The sequence below is a fragment of the Schistocerca americana genome, chromosome 4, assembly GCF_021461395.2.
Source record: "Schistocerca americana isolate TAMUIC-IGC-003095 chromosome 4, iqSchAmer2.1, whole genome shotgun sequence".
In the NCBI taxonomy this organism is placed as follows: Eukaryota; Metazoa; Arthropoda; class Insecta; order Orthoptera; family Acrididae; genus Schistocerca; species Schistocerca americana.
Window position 1 is genome coordinate 743,163,005 of NC_060122.1, and position 14,040 is coordinate 743,177,044.

The 14,040-nt window shown below is 38.4% G+C and overlaps 1 protein-coding gene across 3 annotated transcripts in view; it reads left to right on the plus strand.

Moving 5' to 3' along the window:
- Positions 1–10,806: 10,806 nt before the first annotated feature.
- The window catches only part of LOC124613868 (3'-5' exoribonuclease 1-like), a 101,552-nt gene continuing 98,318 nt past the window's right edge, over positions 10,807–14,040 (plus strand). For 2 of the 3 annotated variants that reach the window (XM_047142596.1, XM_047142597.1), the window contains exon 1: positions 10,807–11,034. In XM_047142596.1, coding sequence (XP_046998552.1) covers positions 11,008–11,034 — 27 coding nt within the window. In that variant the 5' untranslated portion in view covers positions 10,807–11,007. The remainder of the gene's footprint in view (positions 11,035–14,040) is intronic. The other variant, XM_047142595.1, reaches the window with a different exon arrangement.

A 14,040-nucleotide genomic window follows, 5' to 3' on the forward strand; every position in this document is an offset into this window, starting at 1 on the left:
TTCACTTAATTTATTGCGGCAGAGGCGGCCGCGGTGGTCTCGCGGTTAAGGCGCTCAGTCCGGAACCGCGCGACTGCTACGGTCGCAGGTTCGAATCCTGCCTCAGGCATGGATGTGTGTGATATCCTTATGTTAGTTAGGTTTAAGTAGTTCTAAGTTCTAGGGGACTGATGACCACAGAAGTTAAGTCCCATAGTACTCAAAGCCATTTGAACCATTTGAACCATTGCGGCAGATCCCACATTGTATAGGTGCAGTTGACAGTAAAAAGGTTACATTCCAGGCACTGAGATCAACAGGAGCGTACCTCAGAGATTACAAAGGCCACAACAGCAGTGTGCTCCTGGCATTCGTCGATACAGATTACAGTTTCCTGCATACCAACATTGGTGCCAATGGTAGAATTAATGAAGGGGCAGTTTTTATCCAAAGCAAACTGTCAGACACGTTCCAGAGCAATAACATGAATGTGTCACCTCCTGAGAATGTGGAGAGTTTTGGTGGACCTGACTTGCCATACATATTTGTAGCAGATGACGCTTTTGCTCTCAAACTGTATATGATGAAATCCTATCCGGAAAGAGGGTTGTCAAAAGAGCAGAGGGTGTTTAATTAATTACATTAAGCAGAGTCTGAAGAGTTGCAGGGAATGCTTTTGGTATAATATCCAATGAATCTGGTATTCTGCTAAAACCCCATTCGTTTAACTTCAAATACGATCGTCACAATGATAAGAACTTGTTGTGCTCCGCACAATTTTATCATGGAACAGAATCTGAGGTGGTATGTTCCAGGAGGCATGCAGCTGCAGATGCTTTGAGAGCCAGAAATGACTTCAATATGTATTTCAACTCCATAGGTGGTGTCCCTTGGAAAGAAGGGTCCATTGATTCTGGGAGGTGGTGACTAATGTAGAGCTTTAACAAACAGCACCTACTTCTATGTGATATATTTTTGTACAAATTTGGATGTGATAATAATTCACGTATTTTATACCTGTTACATAATAAATAATTTTTTTGTAAATCATTCAATGTTTCTATTCTGGATTTTGCATTCAATATGTGTTGTATACATAAATCGTAATCAACAACCTAACATACTTTCCCAAGCATAATACACACACAAAAGTTGCTTTTGTTATCACTGGAAAAATTTTACAGTTTTCCTTAACAGTAAAGATTTACAGCAGTTGCTATGAGAAACGTATGATGCTGTAAATACTGCCTATGCTATTTTCATGCTGTGGAGGAACATATTTAGAAGGAGATGTTGCCAACCTTTAACTGTCTAGCAGTTGTGCTCATAGCTCACAGTTCTAGAGAAGGGTAAATATAAATAGCTATTACATCATAGGTTGTAGTTTCAATATTTATTCCATGTCTAATAGCACTGATTGAAGGCACATAGTTACTGAGTTCCAGCAATGGTTTGGTCACTACAGTAACATTCCAGATAGTATTAGGAAATAGTGGAACAGTGGATAGTAATGTATTTCTGAAATGATTTGAGAAATATATGAGCTCTAGAACTTTGCTCCGTTAGAACTAAACAGGATAAATATTCCTCATGTTATTTTCTGAAAGTCTTCGACAACTTTGTAGTACTTGGCCGTCTTATTATTGACCAACATAAACGATTCACCAACAACACTGAATTATCCTTCAAGAAGTGTTGAAGTGTGCTACATGAATACTGGTTCACTTTAATGTGCATATTATCAGTCTTTAAATATTACCAGTTTACGTAGTTCAGCTACATATTCACTTAGAATCACTGCAAATACTGTGGATAAAAGAATCTGTAAGATGACATATTTTGTATATTCTCATGGGATAATTTTCTAAGGCAACTCATCTTTGAGAAAGGAAGTCTTTACTCCTCAAAACATTGCTGTTAGAGTACTATGATCTTCCTGTAGGCATCTGTTTAAGTAATGGGGCATTCTGACTATTGCTCCACAGTATATTTATTCCCTCATGAAGTTTGTTGTAAATAATTAATTGCAGTTTAAAAGAAACTATGATGTGTATAAATACAGTACAAGAAGAAAAAGTGACATCTATATTAAGGGTCTCTCTAGGACAAAAAAGGTGTGCACTACGCTGCCACAAAAATTTAGTAAATTACCCAGTGATCTAATATGTCTGACAAACAGCAAAGAAAAATTTGAAAACTAAAGTTTCTCCTTAACTTCTCTTCTATAGAAGAATTTCTGTAATATGTGAAACATGGTGGGTAGGAATTACTAACACATGTATGTATGTACACATATAACTTTCTAAATCTTCAGCATGTAGCCACATTTAAAAGTGAATTTGCAATGTGTGCATAAAATGGTATGTTCTAAATCATTGTAGTTTATCATGCAAACGATCCATGGAACACTAAACTATCACCAGAATATAGACAGCTATATTGCCTGACAATCCCATGACAAAGTTTTAATTCTTCCATGATTGTGACAATTTGAGCTGAATTTGAAGCCAATTATAGGCCTAAAATTTTTCTCATCATTTTTTATACTGAGTTTATCTTTGTTATAGTATGTACTTGATTATAAGTCATTTTCAGTTATACTTGCTGATAACACATTAATAATTTTCTGTTGCTACTGGTTACAAAGATGAAAAAACTGGATGTTAAACATTGCCTCTAGGTATTGATTTTACTCACATTCAATGTAAAATATTGTAGTTGAACGCTACAGCAACAACTTATGACTTCAAACTAATTCATATGTAAAACATATGGTCACTGAAATTCTTCTAATAAACTGGCAACTAAAAAAAAATTAACCTATTTGCCTTTTAAAATGTACACTATAAGTGGGAGTTGTGGTGCAAATACACACAAATCTTAGAGCCATGTGTCATTTAAGTTGAGCAGTGATTTATCTTTCAAAATACAGTCAGCAGTACTGTTGCACACAAATCATGCAGCTATCATATTTCATTTGGTCCCTTAGTTATGGTATACAAATTATACAACATTTCTGAGGTTGGTTTACCATGTGTTGCTTTAAGGATTATAGTGCAGCTCACACCAATGATGGACAAATTCAAGAAAGTACGGTATGATTTGACACAGCTGTACCTATAAATGATGATCAAAATATGGCAACACCCATGCCATACCACACAGTTCTTATGATTGACAAAATTTAAAATAATTTGCCAGCTCAAAGGTACATTACTACTGCTGACAGTTATTTTGATAATCCAGGTATCATATAGATACACTGATCTCTACAGAGGTAATAAGGATTTTGTTTATTTCCACGAAAGAATAAAAAACAGCACACGAAATTCACACATTTAATGATTGATTACCACATCATAAACAAGTTTCACAAGTGGCTACATATTTAACAAATATAGCAACATCATCATTGGTATTGGACTGCAGTCTGTAAGCAATCAACTGAAGTGCACTATATAATCTCACTCACTTCTCTTTCTTTTTCCTGGTGCAGCATTCTGCCTTACACTCGTCGTTGCTGGCGGCATGATTTCAACTACAATGTCCATTTCTTCTGCAAAGTCGATATCATTATTCCACTATTTGTAGAAGATCCCACAGAATCGTTTTCATTAGAACTTTCATCTATCTGAAGTATACAAAACAATGACTTAAATAAAAGTATTCAGCTTTGCGTGTTAGGAAGGTATAAACAAAAATTACACTGTATAAGCATGTGAGAATAAATGCACACTTGTAACAGTAAATAGTAGTAGTAGTAGTAGTAGTAGTAGTAGTACTTGCTCAGCAGATGCAAAAAATGGACTTGGATGGGATGCATAGCGTATGTTGCCAAAGAACATCAAAATCGGATTTTAAAAAAATATGGAGATATAAAGTCCAAATTAAGATTACAAATGAAGTCATCTGTGCACTCTGTCTGCTGGTAAATATTGAATTCAACCAATTAACAACAGTATACATAACATGAAAAAAGGAGAACCATGCATACTTACAAATGAAATACAGAGACAGACAGTATAAGTGAAAAACGAAGTCTTCAGTCTTACACAAGTGCAGATTCACATATAAAGGTGAAATTTCTCGAGAAAGTAATACTCCCATCCTCACTAGTGCACTCAGTTTGAATTTAAATCACAAAATGTTGCACTTAGATGTTATGTATGATGCTACTATGTAAATACCCACTCCATGCAACCATCATGCTACTGCCAGAACAGCAAAGAACTGGTTCGCAGTATACTAGACATTTATTTCAAAAGGCTATAAATAGTTGGCAATTTGAATATAACGACAAAATTAAGCAGAAAATATTTCTAAACACTTATCAGTGGACATCATAATACTTAACATTGGGACAAAGTCGGTTTTAAGTAAATGTACAAACATGGAAACTGTAACCGTGCTCTGCTGACAGGGTGGATGAAGGTAAAGATGTTGCCACGCTATTTCGTGGTAGGTAACGTTCGTCCATAAATTCCAGATTGTGGAAATACCACACAGCTGGCATACACACCTGAAAAATTATTCGGAACGATTTAAGAAATGTGCTGCACTTTGGTTTTTGGTCACAGTGTACAGCAAAATACCAGTACATACGCAAGTAATTAATAAACCAATAGATGAATAGTGAATACCTAAATCATCTGCTCTTGTTGAAGTCTCACACTCTCTTTTCTCTTGATGTTTTCTACATTATACATTTCATGCATGTTATAAAATTTCGTTTGACACTCTTTTGGGTTGCTCAATTAAGGTCTAACATCCACCACTTTAGGAAAAAACGCGTGGGAGATCTTCTGTACGACAATGTTTGTTTTAATAATTCCTTCTTTTTACATTGTACAGGCATTGTTCTTTCATTGCTTGAATCAAAACAAACATTTGTTCCTTCAACTATGCTGTAGCTATGTTGCAACCAAATGAAGTCTGAACTTAGTGGGAATAATCTGCTTTGCGAGGCACATGGTCAAAACATCACAGACCTTATTTTATATTTCACATGATGCAATGGCTACACGTGTTTGTCGACAAAGAGTTTTATTACGATTTATCTCACTGTATCATGAATTTCTACAGCTGTGTGTCCTTATTACAAATGAGTGATTATAAAGAATATCTGAATGCTATAATCAGATTTCTGTCATGTAGTTTAAGAAAAAATCTTTTATTTAATTACTTAAAGACTACGTCCATTATTTTAACATGGCATAACTACACAAATATGTAAACAAACGACTCAAGATCTACACTGTCGAATTAATGAAAGTGGAATGGGAGTAGATCCACCTAATGGCAGTTGCTGAAGGTTGTAGGTGTTGGTAGGGTTAGTGACTTAGTGTGAGAAAGATTGTTAAATGCGTTTTAAGTTTTTCGTACCTTAAACATAAGTTGATATGAGAGTGTGACAACAAGAAGTTTCCTGGTTTAAGTTCACTTATGTGAGTGGTGGTGGGGGCATGTCTGTGTATGTAATTCGTGGCTATAGAAACCCAACTTTATAGCAAAAAATGTTAATTTTATCTTCTACATCTAACTTTGCAACTCACAGTGAACTGCATGGTAGAGGATCATTACACATACCAATTATTAGGTTTTCTTCCTGTTCCATTCAGGTATGGAGCATGGGAAGAATGATTGTTTGAATGCCTCTGTGTGTACAGTAATTATTCTAATGTTATCCTCTTGATCCCTATGTGTGTGATATGTAGGGGATTGTAGTATACTCTAGAATTATCATTTAAAGCCAGTTCTTGAAAGTTTGTTGAGAGACTTTCTCAGCATAGTTTACATCTATCTTCAAGTGTCTTCCATTTCAGCTTCTTCAGTATCTCTGTGGCACTCTCCCATAGATCAAACAAACCTGTGACCATTTGTGCTGCTCTTCTCTGTATATGTTCAATACACCTCATTAGTCCAATTTGGTACAGATCCCATTAACTTGAGCAATACTCTCAAATGTGTTTCTCAAGTGATTTGTAAGCAATCTCCTTTGTAGACTGACTGCACTTCTGCAGCATTCTATCAACAAACCGAAGTCTGGGATCTGCTTTATCACGACTGAGCAAATGTGCTCATTCCATTTGATATTCCTACAAAATGTTACACTCAGGTATTTGTATTATTTGGTTGAATCCAACAGTGGCTCACTGATATTGTAGTCAGAGAATACTACATTTTTTTAGTTTTGCGAAGTGTACAAGTTTACATTTCTGAACATTTAAAGCAGGTTGTAAATCTTTTCACCACTTTGAAATCTTATCGAGATCTGACTGAATATTTATGCAGATTCTTTCAGATATTATTTCATAATAGATTACTGCACCATCTGTCTGAGGTTACTATTAATATTGTCAGTAAGGTCATTAACACACAACTTGAACAGCAAGGATCGCAATACACTTCTATGGGGAACACCCAAAGTTAATTCTACATCTGACCATGACTCTCCATCCAAGAAAATAAGCTGCATTCACCCTACCAAAAAGTCCTGTCTAGTCACAAATTTTGTTTGATATCCCATATGATCATAGTCTTAACAATACACATAGGTGTAGTATATAAATAAATAGTTGGTAACGTGGCAAAATGTTCTTATACCTTGTGGTAGGAACTCATAACACCGCTTCATTTGCATAAAGACAGCTGGTTTGTTTCAGCAGCAGTTTCCAGCTCTCACATGCCTGCACTGAGGTACAGTTACCGTTACACAAGCAGCGATACTGTGAAGACAGCTTACTGTGGATATTACGACCCCATAGAAAAGCAGTTTGTCAAACTTAATTATGTTTGTCAAATGTTTGACTGTGTACACCAATGATTGAGACATTTGTCAGACACGGTGTGTTTGGCCTATTTAGGGGAAATGTTGATTTACAGCAGCTCTGACAAGATGGCGGACGTTATTTGTGTTGACGTTTACCGCACATGTGTATCGAGAAAGAGTTTTATTATGATTTATCTCACTGTATCATGAGTTTCGACAGCTACAAAAAGTATGATGAAGGCCAAAAATGAAATAACACTTTCAGTTACCAAAATGAGCCGTGTTGTGCCTATTACACAGGAATAGGTCAAGAAGGAAATCTATAGGCCTATTCTACGCACAACATACAAGAGGAGATCAATAACAAATTGAAGCTCTCTGGTTCTTCTACAGACAATGTATATTTTCCCGTGTTGTTGTATTTTAATGAACTGTCATTAAAGGACCAAGGACAAGAAAATAAATTTTTACATACTAGTGTCTTATTTTTCTATGTGAGGGCAAATTAACTTATTTATTAAAAATTTGACTGTCCATTCAGAGAAAGTTGAGTTAATCATCAGTTTCTGAGCAGCATTTTCTTTAGCAGATTTTCATGAGCATGATCATAGCCACCTTTACAGAAGCCAGTGTCGTGAGAAGTGGCAACACTGTGAAGATGGCCTACTGAACTAATCCAGTTCTATGTACATTGTAAATGTTTGGCTTCGTTTGCTGTGAGATATGGTGCTTTTGTTACAGTAAACTGTATCTCTGTAAATCGAAAGATAGTTGCCCTGTTTATATAGGTGAGCTTTCTGACTGATAAATTTTCATAGAAACGAAGTGTAATGTGTGGAACCCATTAGATTAACAGGTGATATTCAACATATTCAGAGAAGGGCAGTACGAATGGCCACAGGTTTGTTTGATCCATGGGAGTGTGTCATAGAGATGTTGAAGGAACAGAACTGGAAAACTCTTGAAGAAAGGCATAGCCTATTACAAGAAAGTCTATTAAAAAGTTTCAAGAACTGGCTTTAGATGATAATTTCAGGAATATACCACAGTCTCCTAAGTATCACTCACATAGGGATTGTGAGGATAAGATTAGAATAATTACTGCATGCATAAAGGCATTCAGTCATTCTTCCTGTGCTCCATACGAGGTCTGCCTGAAAAAAACTCTGGAACTTTGTCCACAAAATTTTTCTACGCTAACCTTTTACTTATTGTACATGGTCTCCTTCGAAATACTTACCTCTTGATACTTCGCTCCCAACACCGTTTCCACTTCCCAAAGCGGTACACCTTTTGCTGTATAGCATGAAGCGCAGTCTGCGAATTCTCTTTAATCTCCTCTGTCTCCTGATAGCCTTGTCACATCCTTGTGTATTTTCCTCTCCATGTCTTGCCTAGCTGCAGAAAACTATGGTTTGACCACTACTGGTTCTTCTGGTGTGGTGTGAATGAAATGTTCCATGATGTGTCATGTCTTCACCTGCGCCTTTGCTGTTGACAGGATCCCTGGAGATTCTTGTACTATTGCTGTGCCAGTCATCGTTTTCGCCTACTACTGTGTCTACTGCTTTCTGCAGTAGTCCTCTCTTAATATCAACTGCAAAGTCGAAACTGTGTAAAAAAATCAGCATGTTGAATTGGCTTGGTGATATCAGCTATCAATAAATTCCATATCATGTGCTCTTTGAAAGCGACGATCTAAACCAATGATATGCTTCCATATGCTTCGATTGCTGACGTATTTGCTCCTGTTAAATGTAGAGGAGTGGCTGTGCAGTCCAATTGGAACAATCCTTCAGGTAACACTCAGACATGTGAACCCATATCTACCAGAAACTCCTTTTGGGAGTATCTGCCTGTTATGAATAGTAGCTTTGCCTAATTTGTCAAAGTTGTGAATCCTACCCTCACATCCTGATAGTGGCTGTAAAAAAGTGCTGCCCTTGACAACTGAAATTTTCATAACCAGATGATGCTGCGATGTGGTGACACCTTGTGCATATTACTTCTGTGCTGGCTACCAGCTCGAGGCTGCCTAGCTGGTTGCCTGTTGCTTCCAGTATGCAGAACATAGTATCCTGTTGGAAAATTCTGTTCAGACTTGCCATCTGTATTCTTGATGGATGTGGAGCCAATTTCGTGACTGCAGATATCTTCTTCCGTTGCACACCCAGTTGTGCACCAGGGAGATTACATTTTGCGAAAGCCTCCTCCGAACCTGGCATTGAAGGGGCGATAGGCGAACAAATGACATATTTCTGCCGGCAACTTAATGTTTGTATGTAACAACTGAGCGTCCTAGAGAGGTTGTTGAATGTGTTTGGTTACTGACATGATGTGAAGCATTTACGAGTCTTCTCAGTGAATCTTTGGTGAAACCAACACCACGAAGATCTGTTTGTTCATCAATGTTTATCATTTTGCACGTGGTTTCGACCCCAGCCGTTGCTGTCACTACCTTCTCCTGTGCGCTGTTTGTTATTCAGTGCTGCCACCTGTGCAGCCAAACTGTGAACTGCATCCCCCAACTGTTCCATTGTGAGGGCTTGCGCCTCGCTCATGTGCTGATTCAATTCTGACGTGCTCAGTCCAGAGCTCTAAATCGAAATAATTCCACCTACAACGTTGTTTGCTTTGAATTCGATGCATGCCGCCATTGCTTCTGCTCTTTCTGCCGGCACTTTTTGTCCATGACCAAAATGATTTTCATATTTTTGGGGAGTCTTTTAATCCACTTTGTGTGCAGTGATTGTTCTTGTGTTAAGTCTATTCCTGATAGAGAATGAAGTTCGTGTAGAAGTTGACATGGTGATCTATTGCCTAAACTGTTGTCTGCCATCAGCTCTGCAGCCTGAGCTCTGGAGAGGGGGCAAAGATTTTTGTTTTTGAGACGCGTTTTGTTGTGCAAAAGCGAAACCTCTTTGGCGAGAATTATTTGCAATTTATTTAGGTGTGCCACAACACAATGGAACTGCATGTCATTATCGATTTCGTGCTGGCAAAAATGCTTTCTGCTTGTAAGACGTCCAGAAAGCTTGTAATTTCATTTGTTACACTGTCCTACCTTGCGTAGTTGGTTGTAGTAGACGCGGTTGTTGTTGTATTGTGTGTGTGTGGAGGGGGGGGGGGGCAGCGGAGGGGGAGCAGGGTCAGCACTCATACTGGCGTTGAAGTGTGGAGGCAGCATGTTGCCGTCGTCCTCTCCATTTATCCCTCCTTTGTCTAGTGAAGTCGACATTTCTCGTTATAATCAGGATCATCTCTATAGGAATGCTTAGTGCAAAGGCGAGGTTGATGCACATACCCTGGATAGCTTTATTAGAATCACAATTACAAGAGGTACAAGTATGAAAGATATACAACACTTTCTAGTTGGAGTCATTTGCTACAGTCGATTGTTCGGTCCCCACACGCCGTTTCCGAAGTTTCAGGTTACCCATCCAGACCATTGCGAGCGCAAATTTAAGCGGCTCGCCAGAGAAAGTGACGCTAAACGTGTTCTTCTTTTGGTTTCCTCAAACCGAACAAGAGAGCGATATAAAAATTGGACATGGGACAGTAGTAAGGGTAGAACCCGAGCCGTAGGCTGAGTAATGTCGTACGTTATCAGCTACGATAGGAGAACAACTGATACGTTGTATCTTGCGCCGCGCACTACGCCCTGCTTGACTACCTTCAGGGCTAATTAAAGACGCAACGTATCGAACGTTTTTCTTAACATTTATTTCTCAGCACAACCTACCCTGCAGCACCTTTACAAGCTTTTCAAACTGCTTCCGACTACCCCGTATAGACATTTTCCCAACATCGCCATATTTCTTTCGATCGATGTGTGTGAGTTTTGAGACATAACTGGTTATGGAACAGTATGCCCTGAACTATTTTCAATGCCTCTGGTCCGACTAAGATGTTCGGAAAAGTTCCATTTCTTGTTTAACTAACGCCGGATCTGCAATTTGCTTTTTAAATATTCCAAGGCTGTCAATTTTTGTAAATTGTTTAGGTCGCAAAAAAACAATTTTTACAACGTTTCTCGATGCACTCCTGAATATACAATTCATATCTTACAAACACTATGATCTTTGAGTGTGTCGGAAATCGGAGGGAGCGATGAACGGCAAATGTTTACATTGGAATTGGAGTTGATGTAATGTTTTGTACCACGATAACTCTCATTTCGGCCGGGTTGTTATGGTTCAGATTTTGTTGTTGAACAGTGATTGGGTGTTGTGTTCTACATAGTACAACGAGCTGCTGAGATGGCCAATTCTACAAAAGCTTCCAAGGTAATATGATGCAATGATTTTTCTTATATTTCACTGTTGAAGCTACCTACGGTTGTAATAATATAATTTTGGTTAAAAACAGACTACATAAAACTATTAGAAAGCTGGTGCTGTGAAGTGTAGCCACGGTATTTAAACACTTGTACACAGAAAAGAAACAGAATTGGCTGTGCTGATCACTTACCTGCAGTACTGTCAAAGACCAAAATGTTAGAGTGTAAAGTTAATTGAAACCAAGGAAACACACATGTCTTTTTATTAACACTGCTCACTGTTGGGTCAGTAATTTGCAGCACTTGAGGGACATAATATGATACAAAGTTATGGTGCTGCAATGTTGTAAATATTTTATGAACACACCATTGAATTAATATGTAGTGCAAAAGACAGTAGGTGCAATGAGGGTTCAAGAGCTGTTTTCTGATGTATCATTCTTGTATGTATGATGAACAAGTAAATTTGACTTTGTGTGAGAACTGGCTGTGCACATTGGTTTTAACATAAATGTTGTGTACTTAATTGAATGTGGTCAGATGTAGGCGAGTGTTAATGCTTTGATTGAAAAATGATGGCATTCCGGTTTCACTTATTATTTAGGTGTTTTAAATGTTTTTCCTGGGTGTTTTTTGAAATCATGTAAGAAAAGGCTACCTTTTCCTGGAACGTGTCAATACATAACTCAAAAAATGCAGATACAAATTTGATAATAACAATTCTTTTGATCAGTAATTACAGGTTATGCTAACGAAGTGCAAGATATGAACAGTACCTATGCTAGTTACATCATAATACACATAAAGATAATCTTTATAGAGACAAATTCAATGTATAGAGTTTTTAATAGTTGCACATGAAATGATATGGTCTATTGTGTGATAAGTAATGTATTTTATTGGTGAGACATCAGTTGTTAACTCATCTAAATGCCTTAATTTCGTGTAAGTTGTGATTCAAAGTAATATGGCTTCTTCTACTGGGTGAGGATGGAGTGGGTGAGTATTTGGAATGTGATTTTGTACAAACATATTTAAAAATCTGTATTATTATGCAGATGATGTGCATTAGAACCAATTGTAATAAAATAACAGCATTAATAGTACATAAAACAGTTAGAGACTCACAGTCAAAAATTATAGTGAACAACACATGCTAAGCAGTTATGATGACAACCAAAGAGCAAGAGTAGAATGTCTTCTAGATGGATACATTAGATTTAAATTCACAGAACATAGTACAAAAACACAGACAAAAATGTTTTAAAAATCTTGAGGGTTGTTAAAATATTGTGTGGACAGAGGTGTTTTAATTTCAAATTTGAGGAAATTGTTTGGGAAGCTACTGCTAACAAGTATGGTATGTAATGAATATTTTGGTGACTTAGGAGGCTGAGATATAAATCCCCATCCAGTCACCCATGTATATCCATACATTTCAGGCTGAAGAATATTCATAGTTTCAACTGTCAGCTAATTTTCTAAACAGCTTTTCATGAGATATATGGAACTTTTATTAAATTGTTTGTCACACATGATTTTCAGCTTTTCTGTTACTCTTTCATCTGTCAAAAAATACTGTGACCATTCCTGCCACCCTTGTTTGTGTTCAATCGTTTTGCCTTCTTTGTCTGACCTGACCCTGATCCCACACAATGCTGCAATTTCCTGTAAGTGCTTAAAAGCAATATATTTGGTAAACACTGCAGTTTGCCAGTATCCTATATACACTACTGGCCATTAAAATTGCTACACCAAGAAGAAATGCAGATGATAAGCGGGTATTCATTGGACAAATATATTATACTAGAACTGACATGTGATTACATGCCGGCCACGGTGGTCTAGCGGTTCTGGGCGCTCAGTCCGGAGCCGCGCGACTGCTACGGTCGCAGGTTCGAATCCTGCCTCGGGCATGGATGTGTGTGATGTCTTTAGGTTAGTTAGGTTTAAGTAGTTCTAAGTTCTAGGGGACTGATGACCATAGATGTTAAGTCCCATAGTACGCAGAGCCATTTGAACCATTTTGTGATTACATTTTCATGCAATTTGGGTGCACAGATCCTGAGAAATCAGTACCCAGAACAACCACCTCTGGCTGTAATAACGGCCTTGATATGCCTGGGCATTGAGTCAAACAGAGATTGGATGGCGTGTACAGGTACAGCTGCCCATGCAGCTTCAACACGATACCACAGTTCATCAAGAGTAGTGATTGGCGTATTGTGATGAGCCAGTTGCTCGGCCACCATTGACCAGACGTTTTCAATTGGTGAGAGATCTGCAGAATGTGCTGGCCAGGGCAGGAGTCGAACATTTTCTGTATCCAGGAAGGCCTGTACAGGACCTGCAACATGCGATCGTGCATTATCCTGCTGAAATGTAGGGTTTCGCAGGGATCGGATGATAGGTAGAGCTACGGGTCATAACACATCTGAAATGTAACGTCCACTGTTCAAAGCGCCGTTAATGCGAACAAGAGGTGACCGAGACGTGTAACCAATGGCACCCCATACCATCACGCTGGGTGATACGCCAATATGGCGATGACGAATACATGCTTCCAATATGCATTCACCGTGATGTCGCCAAACACGGATGTGACCATCATGATGCTGTAAACAGAACCTGGATTCATCCAAAAAAATGACGTTTTGCCATTCGTGCACCCAGGTTCGTCGTTGAGTACACCATCGCAGGCGCTCCTGTCTGTGATGCAGCGTCAAGGGTAACCGCAGCTATGGTCTCCGAGCTGATAGTCCATGCTGCTGCAGATGTCGTCGAACTGTTTGTGCAGGTGGTTATTGTCTTGCAAACGTCCCCATCTGTTGACTCAGGGATCGAGACGTGGCTGCACGATCTGTTACATCCTTGCAGATAAGATGCCGGTCATCTCAATTGTTAGTGATACGAGGCCATTGGGATCGAGCACGGCATTCCATATTACCCTCCTGAACCCACCGATTCCATATTCTGCTAACAGTCATTGGATCTCGACCAACACGAGCAGCAA